The sequence below is a fragment of the Pygocentrus nattereri genome, chromosome 15, assembly GCF_015220715.1.
Source record: "Pygocentrus nattereri isolate fPygNat1 chromosome 15, fPygNat1.pri, whole genome shotgun sequence".
Lineage (NCBI taxonomy): Eukaryota > Metazoa > Chordata > Actinopteri > Characiformes > Serrasalmidae > Pygocentrus > Pygocentrus nattereri.
Window position 1 is genome coordinate 6,923,103 of NC_051225.1, and position 22,066 is coordinate 6,945,168.

The 22,066-nt window shown below is 40.2% G+C and overlaps 1 protein-coding gene across 1 annotated transcript in view; it reads right to left on the minus strand.

The window, feature by feature from the left end:
* Positions 1-2,362: 2,362 nt before the first annotated feature.
* lama3 (laminin, alpha 3) overlaps positions 2,363-22,066 on the minus strand; it is a 36,109-nt gene continuing 16,405 nt past the window's right edge. Inside the window, exons 20-38 of the mRNA XM_037545603.1 lie at positions 21,881-22,029; positions 21,605-21,767; positions 19,560-19,687; positions 19,310-19,448; positions 18,708-18,812; positions 14,189-14,343; positions 12,496-12,610; positions 11,699-11,839; positions 9,537-9,667; positions 9,163-9,297; positions 8,881-9,037; positions 7,703-7,812; positions 7,376-7,556; positions 5,904-6,059; positions 4,930-5,095; positions 4,428-4,558; positions 3,962-4,055; positions 3,611-3,730; positions 2,363-2,821 (exon numbers count right to left, since the gene is read on the minus strand). Coding sequence (XP_037401500.1) covers positions 2,679-2,821; positions 3,611-3,730; positions 3,962-4,055; positions 4,428-4,558; positions 4,930-5,095; positions 5,904-6,059; positions 7,376-7,556; positions 7,703-7,812; positions 8,881-9,037; positions 9,163-9,297; positions 9,537-9,667; positions 11,699-11,839; positions 12,496-12,610; positions 14,189-14,343; positions 18,708-18,812; positions 19,310-19,448; positions 19,560-19,687; positions 21,605-21,767; positions 21,881-22,029 — 2,619 coding nt within the window. The 3' untranslated portion in view covers positions 2,363-2,678. The remainder of the gene's footprint in view (positions 2,822-3,610; positions 3,731-3,961; positions 4,056-4,427; positions 4,559-4,929; positions 5,096-5,903; positions 6,060-7,375; positions 7,557-7,702; positions 7,813-8,880; positions 9,038-9,162; positions 9,298-9,536; positions 9,668-11,698; positions 11,840-12,495; positions 12,611-14,188; positions 14,344-18,707; positions 18,813-19,309; positions 19,449-19,559; positions 19,688-21,604; positions 21,768-21,880; positions 22,030-22,066) is intronic.

Here is a 22,066-nt window from a genome sequence, read left to right on the forward strand (position 1 = left end):
CACATGATTAAGTGGTTCAGCAGACTGATCTTGCTCGTAACTTCAGTCCAGCAAATCTACACCTGCACATATAGACTGACATCTTTTACATCTTCTATCCATATCTGGAATATACACTATATACACTTCCAAAAGCATTCGCTCGTCTGCCTTCACACACATGTGAACTTGAGTGAGATCCCATTCTTAATCCTTAGGGTTTAATATGATGCTCAACTCTTCTGGGAAGGCTCTGCACAAGGGTTAGGAGTGTGTTTATGGGAATTTTTGGCCGTTCTTCCAGAAGAGCATTTGTGAGGTCAGACGCTGATGTTGGACGAGAAGGCCTGGCTCGCAGTCTCTGCTCTAATTCCTCCCAAAGGGGTTCTGTCGGGTTGAGGTCAGGACTCTCTGCAGGCCTGTCAAGTTCTTCCACACCAAACACGCTCATCCATGTCTTTATGGACCTGCTTTGTGCACTGGTGCGCAGTCATGTTGGAACAGGAAGGGGCCGTCCCCAAACTGTTCACACAAAGTTGGGAGCATGAAATTGTCCAAAATCTCTTGGTGCAGAAGCATTAAGAGTTCCTTTCACTGGAACTAAGGGGCCGAGCCCAACACCTGAAAAACAACCCCGCACCATAATCCCCCCTCCACCAAACTTTACACTTGGCACAATGCAGTCAGACAAGTGCTGTTCTCCTGGCAACCACCAAACCCAGACTCGTCAATCCAAAGAACACGTCTCCACTGCTCTAGGGTCCAGTCGCGGCTCGTTACACCACTGCATTTAACACTTTGCATTGCGCTTGGCGATGTAAAGCTTGTATGCAGCTGCTCAGCCGTGGAAACCCATTCTATGAAGCTCTCTACACTGTTCTTGAGTTAATCTGAAGGCCACATGAAGTTTGGAGGTCTGTAGTGATTGACTCTGCAGAAAGTTGGCGACCTCTGCGCACTATGCCCCTCAGCATCTGCTGACCCCGCTCTGTCATTTAACATGGCCTAACACTTCGTGGCTGAGTTGCTGTCCTTCCCACTCGCTTCCACTTTGTTATAATACCACTGACAGATGACTGTGGAATATTTAGTAGTGAGGAAATTTCACGACAGGACTTTAATGATTTGCATGGGTGAAACGATATATTTTCCTTGGGGGCTATTTTGCCTTATAATGTCCTGCATGTGCCCCTACACTAAGGGGGTAAATGGGTTAAAGTAAATGGATTAACAAGCTTTATGCCAAAACTTTATCATAAATCTTTTATATAACAGTGTTTCTTGTCGGTCTTTACCACATTTTCTGAACTCTGATTTAATGCTTGACAGTTTGTAATGGACACAGCAGGTTCATAGTGGTCATATATACTGTATAAAAGTCAAACTGCTCAGGTTTTTGAGCATCCTGTAAGCTGACCAGGCTCCCTTGTATTGGACACCCTCTGCGTTTATTGAAGATCAGTTAATAAAAAAACACATTTTATTAACTAAATTTCATACAAATCATGTGTCTCTTGTGCATTTCTGTAGTTCTATCAGTCCAGACTGCTTGTCTTGAGATATTGGAAGGCCTGTCTTGTAGTGTGTTGAGTACAGACACGCCTCTCAAGTGCAGCGGAAAATATGCCACTAGAAATATAAACACCATACTCAGAGAGATGCAGAGATATGGAACGAAGGAGAGAGATGAATGGAAGGAGAACGAGAAGGGAGAACAGGAGAAATGTAGTGAGAGAGAGCAAAAGAAAGAGAGAGAGAGAACAAGAGAGAGAGAGAGAGAGAGGCAGTGAGAGAGGAGAGCCTCAACATCAGACTGCTCTCTGAGGAGACCCACAGACACACATTAATGCACACACCACATCACATAAATAAATTATGACAGACCCTTTCAGTGTCTGTGCTCACAGTATACCAGCATATCCGCCCCTCAGTCTACATAGATTTATGCCAAGAGGAACCGGAAGGGTGTTGGTTTAAATGGTATCAGTGTATGAATATGTTTGAGCTGCCAGCAAGCCCGTTTCTGAATATTCAGGGGCCCTAAGTAACATCCTCCGAGCCTATTCGGGGGCCCCTCATGGCTCCCATCCCAGTAAGATTCTGCTCTATGTAAGAATAGACTGAATTTTAATGAAGAAAGCATGTAAGAAAACCTCTTGACTCACTGTGTCTTTTTCACAAATTACAATAAATGCATTTTAAAATGTATTTTCTCAGGGGCCTGAGGGTGTCTTGGGGGTCCTAAGCAACCATAACGCTTACCGCAAGAAACGGCGTTGGCTGTCAGTAGCACAGCTCATCACAAAACTACTGATTTTAATTTCAGCCCAATTATTTCAGAGCAATTTATCAAAGTACAAAGGCGAGACCAAGTCATTCTTAATCAACAATAAAATTTATTTTTCCATTTATTGTTTCTTTTATACTAAAAATATGAATGATCAATTCACTGGCAAGGCAGCGATTCTGATGTACCAAATATTTGATTCAAGTCATTCTTATGCTTGTGACAAACCCTCATTACTGTTAATTATTCAGGAAAAGTCCTTCTGGCAGAGTTTAGGAATGTCGGATTCTACAAGAGGAATCGCAGCTTTGCTCTTGGTTCTACACGTTTGCCACCATCTCTAAAATCACCCAAACATAACCTCAAAATTTAATCCGAAAACTCTTGTCCACTGCGGGGTCCCACTGGCCTCCTAGTCTCCTGGACACTCGCTAGTGTTGACAGGGCCGAACACACTGGTAACAGACTCAAATGAAACAGCAGCCTGGTTGATCTTCACGTTCCTCATACAGCCCACAAAGGAGCTCCACACTGGAACTCTCTTACGCTTCGTCTCTGCAGTGACAGTGAGAGAGAATAGACGTCCATTAACAAAATAACAGTGTATAGTTACAGTTATTTGAGTAGATCAACATACAAAACACATGAACACTCAAAGAACCATCTGCCTGCTTAAAGGGTTCTTTGCACTGTGGAAATGTTCCTCAGATTGATGGAGAATGCATGGTATATGGCTCCATGGACAGTTGAATGAGGAGAACATTCGGCCGCCTATCAAATAAATATATGATAACGGCACTGTTAAAAACTTTAAATCCTTTTTGGTCACCAAATTACCGCCACAAGTCTCATACAGCACCATCCCAGTGGTGCCCCAATCAGATTTTAGGACTGGAATTATCCTTTTTATAAAGAACCATTTACAATGCATTCTCCATCAATCTGAGAACCTTCTCACCTTGCAAAGAACCCTTTAAAAATACAAATGGTTTGTTGAGCGTTCATGGTTTTATGTAGAACCACTGTCTTTACTAACGAACCCTTGAAGAACCATCTTTTTAAAGAGTGTATCCTTAAGGCGTTCATCCCAAGACCAAACTTACACGATGTTCTCTTTCCTCTAAATGTAGTAAATCAGTTTGATGCCTCATGTTAACAAGTAACGGCAGCTTATAGCCAACATGTTAATCCTGTGCAAACTGCATGCTTCAATCATCACACGTTGTTATGTAATCTCAAATAGACTTGCTTATGTGGTTTCCGACTCTGTATGACACACTGGTATCTATAAAAATGTGCTTCTTTAGGCTGAGCGAGAAGCTTGTCTACTGTTCTGAGCATTACCTGGGACGCCCCCGATGTAAAGGGCGTCATGAGCCTGGGAGTGATGATGCACAGAAGGTCCGACAGCGCTATTAGAATCTTTGCCCACCGTAAGCTTGACAGAATTTCCATTTTTGGTCACTGGAAAAAAGGAGCAGTGTATACAGTGTTAGAGAATCACTACGTGATGTATTATAATGTAAATGTCCTCAGCAGTCCCACTGGGCCTGTCCCATTTCAGACACAGAGCTGGTTTGACCAGTGCTCTAAGAGAGAGAACAGCCAGTTTTCACTCCTGATTCTTCTCCTCAGCTTGTTATCAAGTTGAATAGGAGCAGGAAAAACACTAAACCAAGAAAACACCACCATCACCTTTCACGTGGTGGAAGGTGTGACCACACAGGGGTGATGGAGCAATTACAGAAGTGCTGTAGTCTCCTGCTCCCTCATTCATCTGCACCACCATCTACAGAAACACAAGCAGCACAGCCCAGTCAGACAAAAGCCTTCACACACGTTTCAGGAGCAAATAATGAAGATAAGCTGTACATTAATCACTGCCATTATTCAAAGGAAGCTACGCCAAAAGCTAAATACTACTAACAGTATACACTACGTAGCATATAAGCAGACAAGGCCTAATACTCTTCAGTAAAAATGTATTATAATTCATTATAGTTAATTAAATATACAATTAAAAAGGATTATCGGGCTTAAATCCAGTGAGTGCTTTTTGAATCCTGTTTTGTGGTTCAGTGACTGTTTTGAAAAGTTCGATGGGTAACATGAGATAACAAAGAAGATCGTAGCTAAAATAGGAAAACATGAAGAGACTCACCTTGGCCTTCTTTAGGAAGACACTGAGGCTGTGACCATGATGACCTCTGCAGTGAAACAGTAAGCCTGTCACGTTTCTAGGGCGAACTTCAAATGTTATGTTGAATTCAGCGCCCAGCACAAAGTACTTTTCTGAAAATAAGAATATAAAAAAACAACATAACAACAGCTAAATAAATAAATAAACAACAACAACAACAATAATAATAATAATACTTCTGCTTTTTCTTCTTATTATTTAGTTTCTATTTTATTTAATAAAATATGTATTTCCTTCATATAGGTTTAATAATTATTAATGATGTAATAATTTATGTAATGCTATTATTACATAATACTATATTGCTAATGTATATATTATATTATACATTACTATATTGAGCAGCTAAATCTCCAAATGAACACTTTTATATGTAGCAAACTTTTTGGTAAAGTAATGCTTCAAACTTTTTTTCTGTCGATCCAAATTAAATGAACTGTGACTTTGTAAATAAGATTCAAACCTAAAACTGCATAAGAGCCGTCGCCAGCAAAGTACGCCCCCTCCACTGCTGCCTCATCAAAACATGGAGCTCCACCATGATTGACTGCAGGCTCTCCGATGAGAAGATCATAAAACCTGACATCACGGATACACCCAATCACGCTCTTCTTAGGGAAGGGTTTGCCCTAATAAAGAACGAAATGGATGTTCTTAGACAACGGACATCCACTGTCATGCCTTCTGACACGTGTACACAGGCAGGTTCGTCACAGACTGACCCTTAGAAGTCTAAGGTTGTTACTGTATATTTGCTCCATGTTTGATTTACATTATAGAATAATTTCAGTGTTTGGTTAATTACACAGTTACATAATCGTCCATTCAGTATAAACAGGTCTGCTTGTTTGACTTTTTTCCATTTGTTTAAAAAAATGACAAAAACATGGCAAAAATGTCAAGGATGGTTTTGCTCTTGCAAGTCAAAACACTTTTCCTCAAATTCAAAGGATCTCCTTTTCTACCTACAGGCATGGATGGCACTGGAAGTTTAGAATCTGCACTTTTTACAGAGCTTCAAGTTAGAAATAATTCACCCAGACACTGCAGTATCGCTGACCAGTGACTTCTTAGGGCTCATTTACTTTGATCAGATAGGAGGTCGGTTCCATCTCAATTCATTCAACTCAGTTAAAACTGAGAGCTGAAACTAACATCATACATGACAAGCACTATTTAAGCAGGACGTTTTTATTACATTTTATGTGCTGACTTTCAAAATCGATTCTTTGTTGACAATATAGACTGATCCTCCATCAGACAAACTGTGCTGTCGACCTGAGCTGTTAACTTCACAGAGTGAAAGCAGGCCTGTTATAGAGAGCCCAGTCTTTTGAATGTCTGGCTGTTTTCCACCCACCGAACTTTGAGCACTCTATGGTCAAAAACACTAAGTCACTTGTAGTAGTAGAAGTAGAAATCAAGGTGTGTACTTGCCTGAGTTCTAGCAACTGTCTGAACCTGTCCACTCCCAATGTAGACAGGAGCCTGCAGCCCCATAGAAATCCCTTCATCCTGTTGTAGCTGTCCATCCGGCACCCGGAAGCCATCCACTACAAGGTGGGCTGTGTGCTGCTCAACACTAAATCTGATCTGCACGGATAACAAAATTATGAAGATGCCCTCAGATCCCAGCCACAAGTCTAACACAGTAGTTGCAGAGCAGAGCACTAAAACTCTGATCCTAAAAGGCCACAGGGCCTTATTTCCCTGCTCCAACATGTCTGATTAAACCCAGCAATGAGGGTATGAGATGAGTCAGATGTGTTGGAGTAAGGAAAACCTCCACAATTGCTGAAACTTCTCAAGAGTATTACAAACTATGTACTTTATTTGAAAAGTCAGTGATTTTTTTGGATCACAGCTTGTCTTAATGTGGGTGGAGTCAACTAAATCTGCTACACAATAAGCCCTAGATGACTTTTCTATTGTTTCCAATGTCTGATTAATGCCTCAACTTGCAAGCGCCCAGGCTTCAGTTCCTCAGTCTCATAACTACACAATTACACATTAGACTCATAGTAGTTAGCAATTAGGTCTTATCAGGTCTTAATATTAAAGGTACAATGTGCAAGATTTTGTGACATCTAGCAGTGAAGTTGCACTGAACTTAATACTCCTCCCCCAACCCTCCTTTTCCAAGCATATAGTACACAACTAAAAAAGATGGTCGTTTGAGGGTTCTTTATCAAAGAAAATTGTTATTTTTATATATATATAAAATCTTGAACACTCAAAGAACCTTTTGCATGATTATAGGTTATTTGCATTGTGAATGGGTTCTTCAGATTGATTGAGAAGGGCCATTTGCATCATACAAAGGACCCTTTAATCATGTATAGGGCCCCTTAAGTGCTCATGGTTCTATATAGAGCCATTTTCTTTACTGGAAAACCCTTGAAGAACTTTCAACGTGTGGTGGCTATCATGCTTTCGCTTCTTTGGTGACGAGAAGTCACCCTCCATCCCAAATTTATCATGACTTAAAATGGTTATCCAGCAACAGCAGCAACCACTGCTTCGTCTTGTTTCTATATCACCCAACCACTGCTGTAGCCCCATCAAATTCAAGCTGCTGCTTAAACGTTAAAGTGCAAAAGGCATCTCTAGAGCCAGTGTTTGGTTTGTCCATTCTGGGCTACTGTGGAAACATGGTAGCGCTACATGGCAGCCTCTGTTGGAAGAGGACCCACCCCTATGTAGAAATAAAGGGCTCATTCTCAGTTAACAAAAACAAAATAATTTAAAATTAGGGATGATTATACACTAACCAAAACATAGTTTTGTATAGTATATTCTATTACAGCTTATAGATCGGCCTGAATCGAAGACACTGCACCTTTAATGGCTGCATAATGAGCCTGCTTAGTGCTTTCATTATGGTCCCAAATATAAAGGAGTGAGCATACATTGTGCCAGTCGCCATTATTAATCTTCTTTTGATAGTGAAGCAGTCCTCCTCCCCCGACGGAGAGCTTGACCCTGCCACTGGTTATGAACAAAACCACTTGAGAAACACCTTGATTGTCTGCGATGTGGAGCAGCAGACCACTGGCTGACGTGGTCCGCACGTCCAGAGAGAAATGGGGTCTGGGAGACACAAGACACTATGAAATTTTTATCTTATTTGCTGTAGTATTATGGGAAGCAATCAAAACGTGCTTTCTATATGTTGTCATATGCATTATTTACTGCGCCTATTTGGACAAGGCAGATCAATGAAGAGCACGACTTACCTGAAATTGAGATCCTCTGGTTGTATGCGGTACTGCAGCTGACTGCTGGCACTGAGATGGTAGGCCTGGATTAGACCGGCTGGCTTGATACAGTCTGACTGAAAGGAATCCTTTCACAGTAAAAGGTGTAAAATGCGTACATTAGACATTATTCTGCACATGCCAGAAAGGAAAAAGAAGCACATAATATACATTGGTGCTGTTTGCTGCTGTGTGTGAAGCGGCTGGTATGCGGATCAGCACCTCCAAATCTGAGTCCATGGTCTTAGCCTGGAAAAGGATGGCATGCCCACTCCAGGTAAGGGGAAAGGACTTGCCCCAGGTGGAGGAGTTTAAGTATCTCGGGGTCTTGTTCACGAACGATGGGAAGAGGGATTGTGAGATCGGCCACAGGCTGGGAGTGTGTAGTAGTGCGGTCACTGAACCGGACTGTTATAGCTACAAATTATACTAATCGCTAATACATTCATTTTGGAGCCCAGTTTCTTACAGTACACAACTACGGGTGATGTTTACAGGAAGGATGAGACCCACTGTGCCAGTGACCAGACCCGTGGTGACTACCAACAACAACAACCTACCGATTCACTTGCTTCATCTTACAGTACAGTGCAAAAGTTGTAGCCATCAGGAAAATAGCTGGTAAATTTATCCTGTCAGTGTTTATTGTTTTAAAAAAACAAAAATTATGGTAGAATAAATACAAACAGACAAATAAACAAATCATTGATTGACATTGATGACAAATCATCCACACACTTAAAAGCAGCTGGTTCTTCAAGGGTTCTTTAGTAAACGCATAAGTTCTATTTACAACCGTGATTTCTATATAGAACCATTTCATTAAAGTGGTTATTTGCATGGTGACAGTTCTTCAGTTTGATGGAGAATGTGTCATATATGGTTCTATATAGAACCTTTTTGAAAATGACTCTGTAGCACCAAAAAGGGTTCTTCTATAAGCTTGAAAATTACAAGGTTGAAATTACAACAATGTAAGAACATGCAAAAGACCATTTAAGCACGAAATGGTTCTACGTAAAACCCATAGTTCTAAACAGAACCATTCCTTTTACTAAAAAAATCCTTGAAGAACCTTCTTTTTTAACACATGCATTTCCAAAGCTCTCCTTGAGGAAGTCCAATAGTTACAGTTACAATCTTTCTGCCTGAAATACCTTTTGGACGTTCGGCCAGTGAACTGTCCGTCTGTGTTTAAAGTTGCTTTTCTCAGTCATGGACAGAGGAGGGTGCTGTGCTTTACAGTATCCTAAAGACACGAGCCCAGTCTGACTGAAAGTGCTCAGATCAGCTGGAATGTAAGTGTCCCCCAGCCTACACGCCAAGAGAAGACGGAGACCTGTTATGAATGGCCATTTCCAGTGTTGCTGTAGTGGTGTGCGTGCATTCTACTACTATATCGGTAATAAGGTACAAACAAACAAGATAATGCTACTAACCTTCTCATGTAAAAGTTCCTCAGGCAGCCCTGGAATGTCTCCTGTCCTAAAATAATATCTAGGTCTGTGGGTACGGTGGCTGAGGCAGGTGCCTGTTTCTTTCCAATATCTGAATTATCAATATTTAGCTCCATTCTGAAAGGAAGCATATGACGAAAGATCTCAAAATACGAATTATGGCAGCTCCTGTCAGTCATTCAGTTTAGCAAATCATTTAAAGACTAAAATGAGGGCTTAAATGTATGTAATTCAGATGTCAAATAGATGCATAATACAAAATAAATAAATAAAATACATATTACATCAAAAATTTTTATTGATGTGGACATGATGTCGATTTAGAGGATCGGTGAGCACCCGGGCTCATTTGTTACCCTGTGCTGTTCCTGAAAGCCGTCACATAGTGCCATCCTCCCTCGTCATATCTGTGTTTAGATTTCAAAGTGTTTGTGCTGTCTGTCATCTCCACGTGGCCGCCAACCAGAGACAGTTTGAATCCACTGTCCTGTGGAACAAGTAATCATGACTAGACTGCTGTCTATAATCATAGCCAGGTCATTTGAAATCATCTTAGCTGTTGACAGTTTCTTGCTCCTCCTGTTTACATTTGAACAATGTTTTTAAGACCCAGTGAACCTAAATCTGTGTTTTCTTTCTAATTAGGTCAGTTACGGTCCTGCAGGCAGACAGTAAACATGTGCTAAGTTTACCCTTTAAATAATGTTGCAATGACCAATAAATGGTATTTCATCATATTTTTACCAGCCTTGCAACCAGAAGGTCGCCGGTTTGATCCTCTGAGCTGACAGTCTATGACTGAGGTGTCCTTGAGCAAAGCACCGAAGCCCTAACTGCTCCCTGGGCGCTGAGGATAGGGCTGCCCACCACTCCAGGTAAGTGTGCTCACTGCCCCCTAGTGTGTGTCTTCACCACTGTGTATGTGGTGTTTCACTGAATGGACGGGTTAGATTGTGGAGGTGAAATTTCCCCATTGTGGGACTAATAAGGGTCACTTAATTAATTCATTAATTAAATTCTCCCCTCTGAATGTAAACTGGGTGGTCCTATTCTTGGGTAATACTTACGTAAGCATTTCCCTGATCAATAACGAGCTGACATCTCTTGCCCCGCCCACATAAAGCAGTTTCAGAGGCAGAGAGTCTTAGCGAGCTGAAACTAATCCAGCATACCAGGCTAGCAAGCTAGACCACCCGTCTGTAGTTCATTCATTTATAATTACGGTATTTGGCTGACGCTCCTATCCAGAGCGACTTACAATTTTGATCATTTTTTCACATAGGTAGGCCAAGGCGGTGTGAGGAGTCTTGCCCAAGGACTCTTATTGGTAAACAAACACTGTTTGTTTGTCGGTTCCTTCATTGATGCAATGCTTTGTCCTTTTATGGGTTTGCTTGTTCATTCATCTGCACATTTGTTCGTCCATGGCTTTGTTTTCATTTAGTTACTGTCACATAAAAGCTGGATGATGATTTTAGGTCTGTATGAGGGGCGGGCCACACAGTTCTCAGATAGGTCTGATCAGCACGTTTTATTATATTTGTATCGAATATTTTTTCATTTAAGCTTTGCTGGATGTTTAATATAACACTCAAGTTTAGTGTCATACAAACATTTTTTATATTATACTCTGTGTTTTCTTAAAACTTTAATGCCTCATCAATTTGGCATTCAGAGTTTTACCAGATACGGCCCGACGGTCTTACACTCTTAAAACCTCTTATAGTGTTAATTAACACCACGTTTTTATGTTATCACTATTTCATCACATTTATTGTCAGGTCACAAAAGCACACGGTATTTCTGACTGGTAAACACTTTTGTGTCAAAAATCTGAACACAATGCAGTCCAAAAAAACCGCAAGCGATAAATTAATAGAATTTTCACACGCATGTTCGTTTAAATAGAGTCAGTCTTCATCGCCTTCAAAGTGAAAGTGCAATTCATGTTGACATTTTTTCAATTTGTAGGAAAAACGTATTTTTAATTGAAAGATAAGACATATTTCCCCTCAAATTCACAGTGAATGTGTTTATAATCACACATATCTCTCTCTCTATATACATATATATATATATATATATATATATCCAATTTACTGCTGAAAGCCGAAAGTCTTAGACGCTCTTTGTATTATTTCATAAAAATAATGTTTACAGAGCAGATCACTGAAGAGACACCAGCTGTTCATAGTTTATAGCCCAGATTTGGGGAAAATTGGTCGACTTTCAGTAGAAAAACAATCTGAGTTCAGCTTCTTTTATTATAAGGGTTTAAAATGACATCACCGTCTATTAGACTGGAGAGAAGAGTTACAGCCTCATACGACGCCCAGCTTCTGAATGTGGCTAATGAAATATGAAAGATATGAAAAATACAAGGAAATGCATTTTGGAACCACCGGTGGAGCTTAAGGGACTACCTGGACACACTATTAAAAAAATAACACAACATCTGTTCTGAAAATCTGAGAAGGTGTCATGATATTCAGGGTAATTTTCAGAGTAGAGCACTCACCACGTTGCCAGTGTGGAGCAGGAGGCCGCTGCTCTGGGTGGATTTGAACCCTAGTGAAACCATCGTCCCGGCATCTGACTGTGTGATATTCTGACCAAAAGAAAGAGCGCCCCCCATCTCCAAAGAAGCTTCACGCAAACCCTACAGCACCAAGAACCAGTCATTTTATTCAGCATACCACTTCATTCAGCAAGGTTATAGCAATATAATAATATATAAGACATTATCTCCCAGTGGTTCCCATTACTACAACTACTTCTGGCCAAGACTTTTACTAAAGCCATAGACTATAGTAAAGCTAAATTAAGCTTCATGATAAACACGTATGTGACAGTAAAGGTCATAGAATATCCCAGTTTAAACTCTATAAAGGTAAATATTATTCCATATCTATAAAATATCCATTTGTTTTTTGTTTCTTGTGGGCTATATATTTTATACATTGCTGATTATTGATATTTAGCACTTTTTTAACAGCCATGGGGCCATGGATTTTATTCAGTACAATAAAAAAGAATTTAATGTTTGGGAGAATACTTCAGCTAATTTAGGGCTTTTAAGTTTAAATTTTTAAAAATTACAAAAGTCACCTTATTATCAAGTTTATCCTCATTTATGCCAAGTTAAGTTAGAAATCCCTACAGCTGGCTGACCCTGGCTATGTCAGTAAAACCCATACATTTCCTCACTCTGGTCCAAGCTCACAGTGAGAGAGACTGAAATGAGAATTTATTTGAGCTGATTTCATTAAAGGGGAGCTGTTCCAAATCTTACTGAATGCTGTAAGTCAGACTTACCAGTAAATCCACTGGACAACCAGGGACAATTCCAACTTCCTCAGTGAATCTGACATAAACATCCACTTCAAGGCTTTTCAAGCATCCTCTAAATGGTGGGTAGCTGATGTTATGTCTGACATGAAGAGCAGGATCCACAGTTAAGACATGTAGTAACTTCAAATTGTCAACTGATAGGTCAAATCAAATGATCAGAAACACTCTTCAAAGGATATCAGTGAAAAATCTGATAGTAAAGCGCACGCACACACACACACACACACACACACACACACACACACACACACACACACACACACACACACACACACCTGCGCTCACACACGCGCACACACACACACACACACACCCACACACACACACACACACACATATATATATATATATATATATATATATATATATACTTTTTTTTTTTTTTTTTACAGTGTTTGGGGTGAAATGTTAGTCAGATTGAGAGCAGTGGCATAAGTTTGTAGGAATTTGTTAAATCAACTGAAAAACAAAATTATATTATTAGTGAATCCGCATTGCAAGATGCTGAGATTGTCGTTGAGAGTGACAAGGCTGGACAAGATTAGAAATGAGCAGAGCAGAGGGACAGTGAAGGTGGAGCAGTTTGGAGATAAAGCCAGAGAGGCCAGGTTGAGATGGTTTGGACATGTGTTGAGGAGGAATAGTGGATATATTGGGCAAAGAATGTTGGAGATGGAGCTGCCAGGTAGAAGGAGAAGAGGTAGACCTCAGAGAAGGTTTATGGATGTAGTGAAGGTGGACATGGAGATGGTTGGTGTGAAAGTAGAGGAGGCAGTGGATAGGACAAGATGGAGGCAGATGATCCGCTGTGGCGACCACTAAAGGGAGCAGCCGAAAGAACAAGAAGAAGTGAATCCGCATTGCAAAGCATTTTCTATTCTTTTATATTCTTCTTCTTCTTCTTCTTCTTTTTTTCATTTTTCTGTTGGATTTTTGTCTGCTAACTCTGTCCTGCAGTTTCTGAGATATCTACACTGTTCCAGCATTTCCAGCCTTTCGATCCATTGTTTGGTTTTCATACAACATTATAACTTTTTTCCCATAGGAATGAACAGGGTGCTAAAGTGGCATGTCCATCTACTGTACGTCTCACCGACCAACGATACTCAGTTTCACATATACCCTCAGGGCAGGCCCTCAAGCACCAATTCAATGTTGTTCTGACCTACACTCATCTGTTTTTCATTTTTTTTCATCCCTCGTTTCTCCTATAGGCGTCCATTCATTTTTGCCGTATTATTTCTTTTATCCAACATACACCAAACTACATGTACTCAGGTCAGGTCCTCGAATTGAGCAATAGTGACCTGCACTCCTCTATGTGTCGATTTATCATCCCTCATTTCTCCCATACACTCGGATTCATTTTTAACAACAACTAGCAACCACTTGGCAACCCTCTACCAACCACTCTGTGTACAGCCCTAGTGCCACAGCAAGTGCATCTGTCTTGACAATTCATTACAGCTATATGCTATCTGCCATGACAGGTTCAGGTCACTGTCAGTGTTATGATGTAGGGTTAAAGTGTAGTGTTAGCTAAATATGTTTTGGTTTGACTCTCAAATATTTAAGAAAAACTCTAAGGTTTCTTATTAGATGTCCATAACGCAGTATCAGTGTAGGCCAGGCATTCAGACACTAAAACTCCCATTACCTCACAGCTGTCGCTGCTGGAACGCCTCCTATAAAAGCTTCTGTCTCTGCAGACTGCAGACTCCAGTAGTCGATCCAAACATTGACTGAATTCTCAGTAATGTCGACCCGATGTTCAGTGGTGCTTTGGAGTATTCGAATTTGGTGGTAGTACACCTACAAGAAAAAATGAAAAGTGTCTGAATAGTGATGTGTAAATCATAATGTGCATCATGCAGGGGGAGGGCGCATGCCACACATAAGCTTTAGGGGTTATAATCATACTGAGGATGAGGTCGGGGGGGGGGGGGGGTTAACTTCTATAATGGAAAATGGAATTAGAAATATTAGAAATGTGATGTAGAAGAAGAAAAGAAAGCAGTTGTGAAACTATTGGGTCACGCTTTATAGATGATCTATAGATATTTAATTGATAAACTTTCTGGTGATAGTTGATTATCAATAACGTTAAGGGTCAGGTTAGGTTTAGAAGTAGATGTAAATTTTGAGTTTAGGGTTAGGGATAGATTTAATTGTGAATTTTTCACATGCAACTTCAAGTTCAGTTGTATTTAATACATATTTGGTTGAATGCTAGTTAAAGACTGAGCATCCACAAAGCAACTATAGCGGACCATCCAAATAAAGTGTTACCAACTATTGTGTAACAATTGGAGAATGCTGCAGTATTTTGTTGCTGTCGGAATGAAGCACTGTATTGCATTTTATTTATTCAAAGAAATTTCAGGTCACTTTATTGGTCCGTTCATCATGAAATCTTGGCACATTGTGATTTCAAATGAAAAGACTTCTATTGTTACAATCTTGACATCATAACAACAAAATAACACTTTTTGGTGCTATATAGGACCTTTTTCAAGAAGGTTCTAAAGATAGCCATCCTCCATCAATCTGAAGAACCATTTCACCAGGCAAAAAAAACATTTATGCATGAAATGTTCTAAATAGAACCCTTGAAGAACCATCTGTTTTGGCTGTAGATGATTTTAGGGTTGAGCAATATGACTATATATATATCGTTACTGGGATAAATGATGTCACAATATACACATACATGAACATACCGTGCATATCATCAGTACATGTAGACACTGACCAACTGCATGTTTCATTAGAAACAGAGCGAAATTAGTCCTATTTAGCTGGATTTAGTGCGCACAGGATGCCAAGTATTGTTTTCACAGTTTTTGATTTTTTTTTTTTAAATGCAGCACTACTGGTTCAATTTTCTAATTAGATGTCTGGAAAAAATGTATCCTAACATGTCGTGTGTCATGAAAATCATTGCAATAAAAATCAGTTTTTATCTGTTTTTGCCATATCGCCCACCTCTATGTGCTACGATACATTTTATGCAATTAAAATGCATGAAAAGTTTTTTTATGAAGTATTATTTTTAATGATCTGCCCCAAATGAAAACCCAAAGTGGTCTTAAAAGCTCCAGAAGGCATAAGTAGGTGGACAGTAACTAAGTAACTGTAATTCGCTACTGTACAGTAGTTTTTTTAGTGTATCTGTACTTTACTGAAGTTTTTCCATTCTGGGCGACTTTTTACTTTCACTCCACTACATTTCAAAGTCAAATATCCGACTTTTTCTCCACTACATTTGAGAAATCTATCGTTCCTTTTGGTTTCTGTGTGTATAAAAACGTAACATGTCAAAACAAACGAAGCGCAAAGCAAGAGCACCAATCAGGGCCCAGCGGTCACTTTATTCACTTTAAAATACTTTAAAATACACTTTAAAATTAATAATATTAGACTAGAAATTCAGTGTCACTCACATAACATACCTATAGACATAGATGAATGCTGCACCAGCTCTGAGCCACACCTAGAGAATTTTATCCCAGTTATAGAAAAGGATTTGCTTAATATAATTAGCTCATTAAAATCGACGTCATGCTTATTAGATCCTGTACCTACACATCTATTTAAACAGGCACTGCCTAAGGTTGGGAACTCATTACTAGATATAGTCAATTCATCTCTCAGCTTGGGCTATGTACCTAATTCTCTCAAATTGGCAGTCATTAAGCCCATCATAAAAAAGCCAAATCTGGATCCCTGTGAGCTGGCTAATTATAGACCGATTTCCAATCTCCCCTTCATAGCCAAAATTCTTGAAAAAATAGTGTTTAAGCAGCTGTGCTCTTATTTACAAAACAACAGCATTCATGAAGTTTTCCAATCAGGATTCAGACAAAATCACAGCACAGAAACCGCCTTGCTAAGAGTAACAAATGACCTACTTTCTGCACTCGATAGGGGCAGCACTGCCATTCTTGTGCTCCTTGATCTCAGTGCTGCCTTTGACACTATAGATCACGCTATTTTGCTCAATAGATTAGAAAATCTTATAGGAATTAAAGGATCCGCCCTCACCTGGTTCAAATCCTATCTTAGTGATCGCTACCAGTGTGTTCATTTAAAGAATAAATGCTCTTATCAGTCTAGAGTTAAATATGGTGTCCCACAAGGGTCAATTCTGGGCCCAATACTCTTTACACTCTACATGCTACCGCTGGGTAAAATAATCCGTAGGCACGGTATTAACTTTCACTGTTATGCAGATGACACCCAACTTTACATATCAGCTAAACCCAATGAGGACCTCTGTCTAAACCAAATAACTGATTGTATTAGAGAAATAAGAAAGTGGATGACACTTAATTTTCTCCTACTAAATTCAGATAAAACTGAGGTCCTCCTACTAGGTCCCAAACTTGATAAAATCGATAATATTGTAGTAGAAATAGATGGTCACCTAATCATACCAGGTAAAACGGTGCGAAACTTAGGAGTCATTTTTGACTCAGTTCTTTCATTCGATGTGCATATATGCAGCATAGTTAAAACCGCATTCTTCCATCTACGTAATATAGCTAAACTCCGCAACATACTCTCTCATGCAGATGCTGAGAAGCTGGTGCATGCATTCATAACCTCTAGACTGGACTACTGCAATGCTTTGTTGGCTGGAAGTTCATGTAAATCTTTGAATAAGCTCCAGCTGGTTCAAAATGCAGCTGCTAGGGTGCTCACCAGAGCTAGAAAATTTGATCATATTACACCAATCCTCTCATCCCTACATTGGTTACCTGTTAAATTCCGTATAGACTATAAAATACTCCTTTTGACGTATAAATCTCTTAAAGGGCTGGCCCCGCAATATCTGGCGGAACTCCTTATCCCTTATAACCCGCCACGTACACTCCGCTCGCAAGAGGCCGGCTTATTATCAGTCCCGCGTATTAGAAAAAACAACGCATTAGGTAAAGCTTTCTCTTATAAAGCTCCGCAACTTTGGAATAATCTCCCTATTAATATACGGGACTCAGACACACTCTCAGTCTTTAAATCCAGACTCAAAACATTTCTTTTTGAACAAGCTTTTAGATAAATTTATCATAGCGGTTCTCTCTAGCTGTAGCCTGCAGCTATTCTACTATTGTCCAGTGCACACAAACTTAGTCTGTACTGTTGGTCTCCCTTTAACGATTTCTCTTACAGCTCACACACCAAACACAAACCCTGTTCTAATCATTATCTTTCTCTTTTTCCCCTCATGTCCTGAGCTGCTGTCTGGAGGTGTCCATCCAGGGTCCCTGTGCTTTTTCACAGGCGTGCCCCGCTCTTCAGCATAGTATAAAACCATTCTAACCTCTTTTTCTTCCCTCCCATTCTGTTCTCTCTCTCTGTCTCTCTCGCATGCGTCGAGATGTTCGGTTGGCCTGTCTGGAGGTGCCGATTCGTGTTTGCAGCACTCTGGAATCGGCCCTGTCCCGCTCAACAGGGATTAACACAACCCTTCTAACCTATCTTTCTTCCCTCCCACTCCGTTCTCTCTCTCTATCTCTCTCACATGTGTCGAGATGCCCCGTTGGCCTGTCTGGAGGTGCCCCATTCGTGGTTCCAGCGTTCCAGCCATCTTTTTGCACTCTCTTTGTACTGTTGTTCTTGTTTCTGTTCTGTTTCTTCTGTGCGGGTCGACCCACGGGGGTTGGGTTCCTCGGACTGAGCCTTGGTCCCTTCTAAGGTTTCTTCCTCTTAAAGGGAGTTTTTCCTTACCACTGTAGTCACCACAAAATTGGCTTCACTGTGGTGATGCTCATAAGAGGCGTGGACCTGTTTTTTCTGTAAAGCTGCTTTGTGACAACCTTGTTGTAAAAAGCGCTATATAAATAAACTTGAATTGAATTCTGAGCTTGTTTTGACCTGCTGGCCATACTGACCCAGTGCAAGCAGGGTGAAATTGTTGTCACTGGCTTTTTAATTAATTAATTAATTTTTAAAAATGAAATTTAAACTTGTGAATAAGACTTTTGGCTAAGTTGCAAATAAATCTTAAACCAAAACTTGTTTGTTGCAAATAAATCTTAAACCAAAACTTGTTTGCAGAAAGTTATCTCTACCTTAACTCAAGTTCATGATTTGTTTACTTTGTCCACCTCTGGCAGAAGTTAACTAATTTGACAGCGACAGTAATTTTGAAGGCCATCTTTGGCGGTTCTTACCACAGGGAAGATGTTTCTATTGCTCTTTTCAGTTCTGGTTTGGTTCCCTTGACTTATCCGCAAAACGACAAAGCCTTCCTCCACAGTAACTGTGAAATGAGTGTCCTGTAAAAGCAGGGATTCGATTAGAGATGTTGTCACATGTCGACCCATATGAGAAATGTATCTGGAGAACTGTTTAAATATTGAGATTTTCAGACAACACGTGAACCCAGAGGATTTGTATGCTCAAGAGAATGTCACAAAATGTTGTTTTCCCCCTATGAAGCACTTTGTAACAGAGATGCATTAAAAGTTAATCATCCTAGAAGATTATTTAGGTCATAACTGAAGACTGTGGCTGCTTTCTAAAGTCAAGCTGCCAGCCAAGTGAGCAGCAGCAAGACAGAAACAGTGAGCACACGGAATTTACATGATTCAAATTATGTACAACATAGTTTCCCAAAGCAAGCAATACAAACGATTGATTTGATGTAGATTGATTACGTACATATTTGAATTGAATTGGAATTAAATTGAATGCATTTCTTTGTGTGTTTAAATACACAGCAAATTGACCATGCTTTTCATTTCACGGGTACCTCCTGTGTGTTGCAGCTCACCTTTTTACCCATAAAGAACAGCAGGGCATTCTCTTGTCTACTTAAGACAAAGAATTTGACAGTTCTACTTGTGCCTGCCATGTTGACCCTCCCGTAGCCTGTGCCATCAAAATACTGCCCCACCTGACGGACCTCACCTCTGGAAGAGAAAAGAGAAATCCCATTAAACAGGACTTCCACAAATCGTACCATACATGACCACTATTCCCATCTCTTTTCTGTGTCTGGCAGGAGGAATTTTTCCAGTTACCTTAGACATCTGTCTGTACGTGCTATGTTGACAGCGTTCTGGAAATTGTAGAGGCCGAGAATGTGTTCATTTAATGTGGAAAATTCAATGCATCCTCTGAATTTGGGATATTTGAGCTCCTTTGGTGGCTAGAATTATAAATCCAAACAAGACAAAAGTAGCAATCAGTTCTAAACCAAACTGAGATTGAGAATTTGAAAATATCTTTACATTTGCACAGAATTAAACAAGCTTTTTTAGTTAGTGTGCATGTAAGCCTAATTGATTCTATTCTGATTATGTCTTATTCCAGGCAGAAACACTCCCAATAACTGGAACGGGTGGGGCAAAGGAAAAATGAAATCATTATTCCTCATCTTTTCTGACATACACCGATCAGGCATAACATTACGACCTATGTCCTTGTTTCTATGCTCATTGTCCATTTTATCAGCTCCACTTACAATTACAGACTGTAGTCCATCTGTTTCTCTGATACTTTGTTAGCCCCCTTTTACCCTGTTCTTCAGTGGTCAGGACCCCCATGGACCCCCACAGAGCAGGTACTATTTGGGTGGTGGATCATTCTACCACGTAGAAACGAGGAGGTGGTCATAATGTTATGCCTCATCAGTGTATCTGTGAGTGGCAAAAATAGGTGAACCTTTAGGATGAGCAGACAGTTTGAAGGTGAAATTAGAGTCAGATGATTTCAATCAGTGGGATGGTAATCAGGTGTGAGTGACCACCCTGTTTTTTTTAAAGAACAGAGATCTGTCACAGTCTGATCTTCACAACACATGTTTGTGGAAGTGTTTGGCACAAACAAACAAGATTTCTGAGGACCTCAGAAGAAGAGTTGTTCCACCTCATCCGGCTGGAAAAGGATATAAAACCTTCTCTTAAGAGTTTGGACTCTACCAATCCATAGTCAGACAGACTGTGTACAAATGAAGGAAATTTAAGACCATTTTTCTCTCTCCAGGAGTGGTCAACCACCGAAGATCACGCCAAGATCAAGGCGTATATAATAGTCTGCTAGGTCAAAAAGGAACCCAGGATAATTAAGTTTAATAACTAAAGGTCATCCGCCCGAAGACTGCTGGGATAGGCTCCAGCACCCCCCCGCGACCCTGACGGAGAAGCGGCTTAGAAAATGGATGGATGGATGGATGGAACTAAAGGTCAGTCTCACAGTGGCTAATGTTAATGTTCATGAGTCCACAATCAGGAGAACACTGAACACTGGTGTGCATGGCAGGGTTACAAGGAGAGAGCCATTGCTCTCCATAAAGGACATTGCTGCCCATCTGCAGTTTGCTAAAGATCACATGGACAAGTCAAAAGGTTACTGGAACAGTGTTTTGTGGACAGATAAGACCAAAATAGTTCTCTTTGGTTTCAACGAGAATCTGTTTGGAGAAAGGAAAACATGGCATTCTAGCAGAAAAACCTTCTCCCATCTGTGAAACATGGTGGTGGTAGTATCATGGTTATGGGCCTGTTGTGCTGGGCCAGGACAGTCTGCCATCAATGATGAAACAATGAACTCTCCTCCTAAGTCCTGACGTTAATCCTATACAAATGTTACGGAAGGACCTGAAGCAAGCAGTTCATGGGAGGAAACCCTCCAACATAAGAGTTGAAGCTTTTTTGTATGGAAAAATGGGCTAAAACTCCATCGAGCCAATGTGCAGGGCTAATCAACAGTTACCAGAAACCACTCACAGATATGTAAAATTTTGGATCATTTTCCTCAATAAATAAATGACAAAGGTTAATATTTTTGTCTCATTTGTTTAATTTGATTCTCTTTATCTGCTATTACTACTAGGTATGAAGATGTGATTAAGTTTTAGGTCAAACTTATGCAAGAAATATAGAAAATTCTAAAGGGTCCACCAGTGTATATGCAAATGTGTTGTGACATCACAAAAACACTGCTTTTCAGCTTAGAAACCCATATATGAGCTGCATGAAACAGGGATTCTATATCAAACTCTTTCATTTTCTAAAATGATATGGGCCCTTTGGCTGGAATTCTGAAGTCAGTCTCATTTACTTACAGTGAAGTCATTTGGATAGCCTCCCACATACAAGACCACCTCATCACGGTCCAAATCCAGCAAGGTAACTGTTGTATTTGCTTGATTTGTCATTGGTGGAAGCTTTTCAGGCGCAGATGAAGTGTAGGTCTTGGTGTAGACGACTTCTGCGTCTTGGTAAACTCTAAAGCCAGAACAGTGCAATACACTGAATAAAACCATTACATGCTCATTCAAGGTGCCTTCTGAGATTTAGCTTTAAACATCTATCAGGAAAAGTAATGGTATTGATTTTACCTGCGGAAATCCACTCTGTCCATAAATGAACTGTTAGTGCTGGACTCTGTGATTTTACTGGTCTTTATTTCATGGAGTATGCCCCCCAGTTTGTACACACAATACAGTACACTGTTCTTGACCACCATACCGACATAGTCCTTCTGTGTCTGTAGGTGAACAGGTAGCGGATAATAATAAGATCTA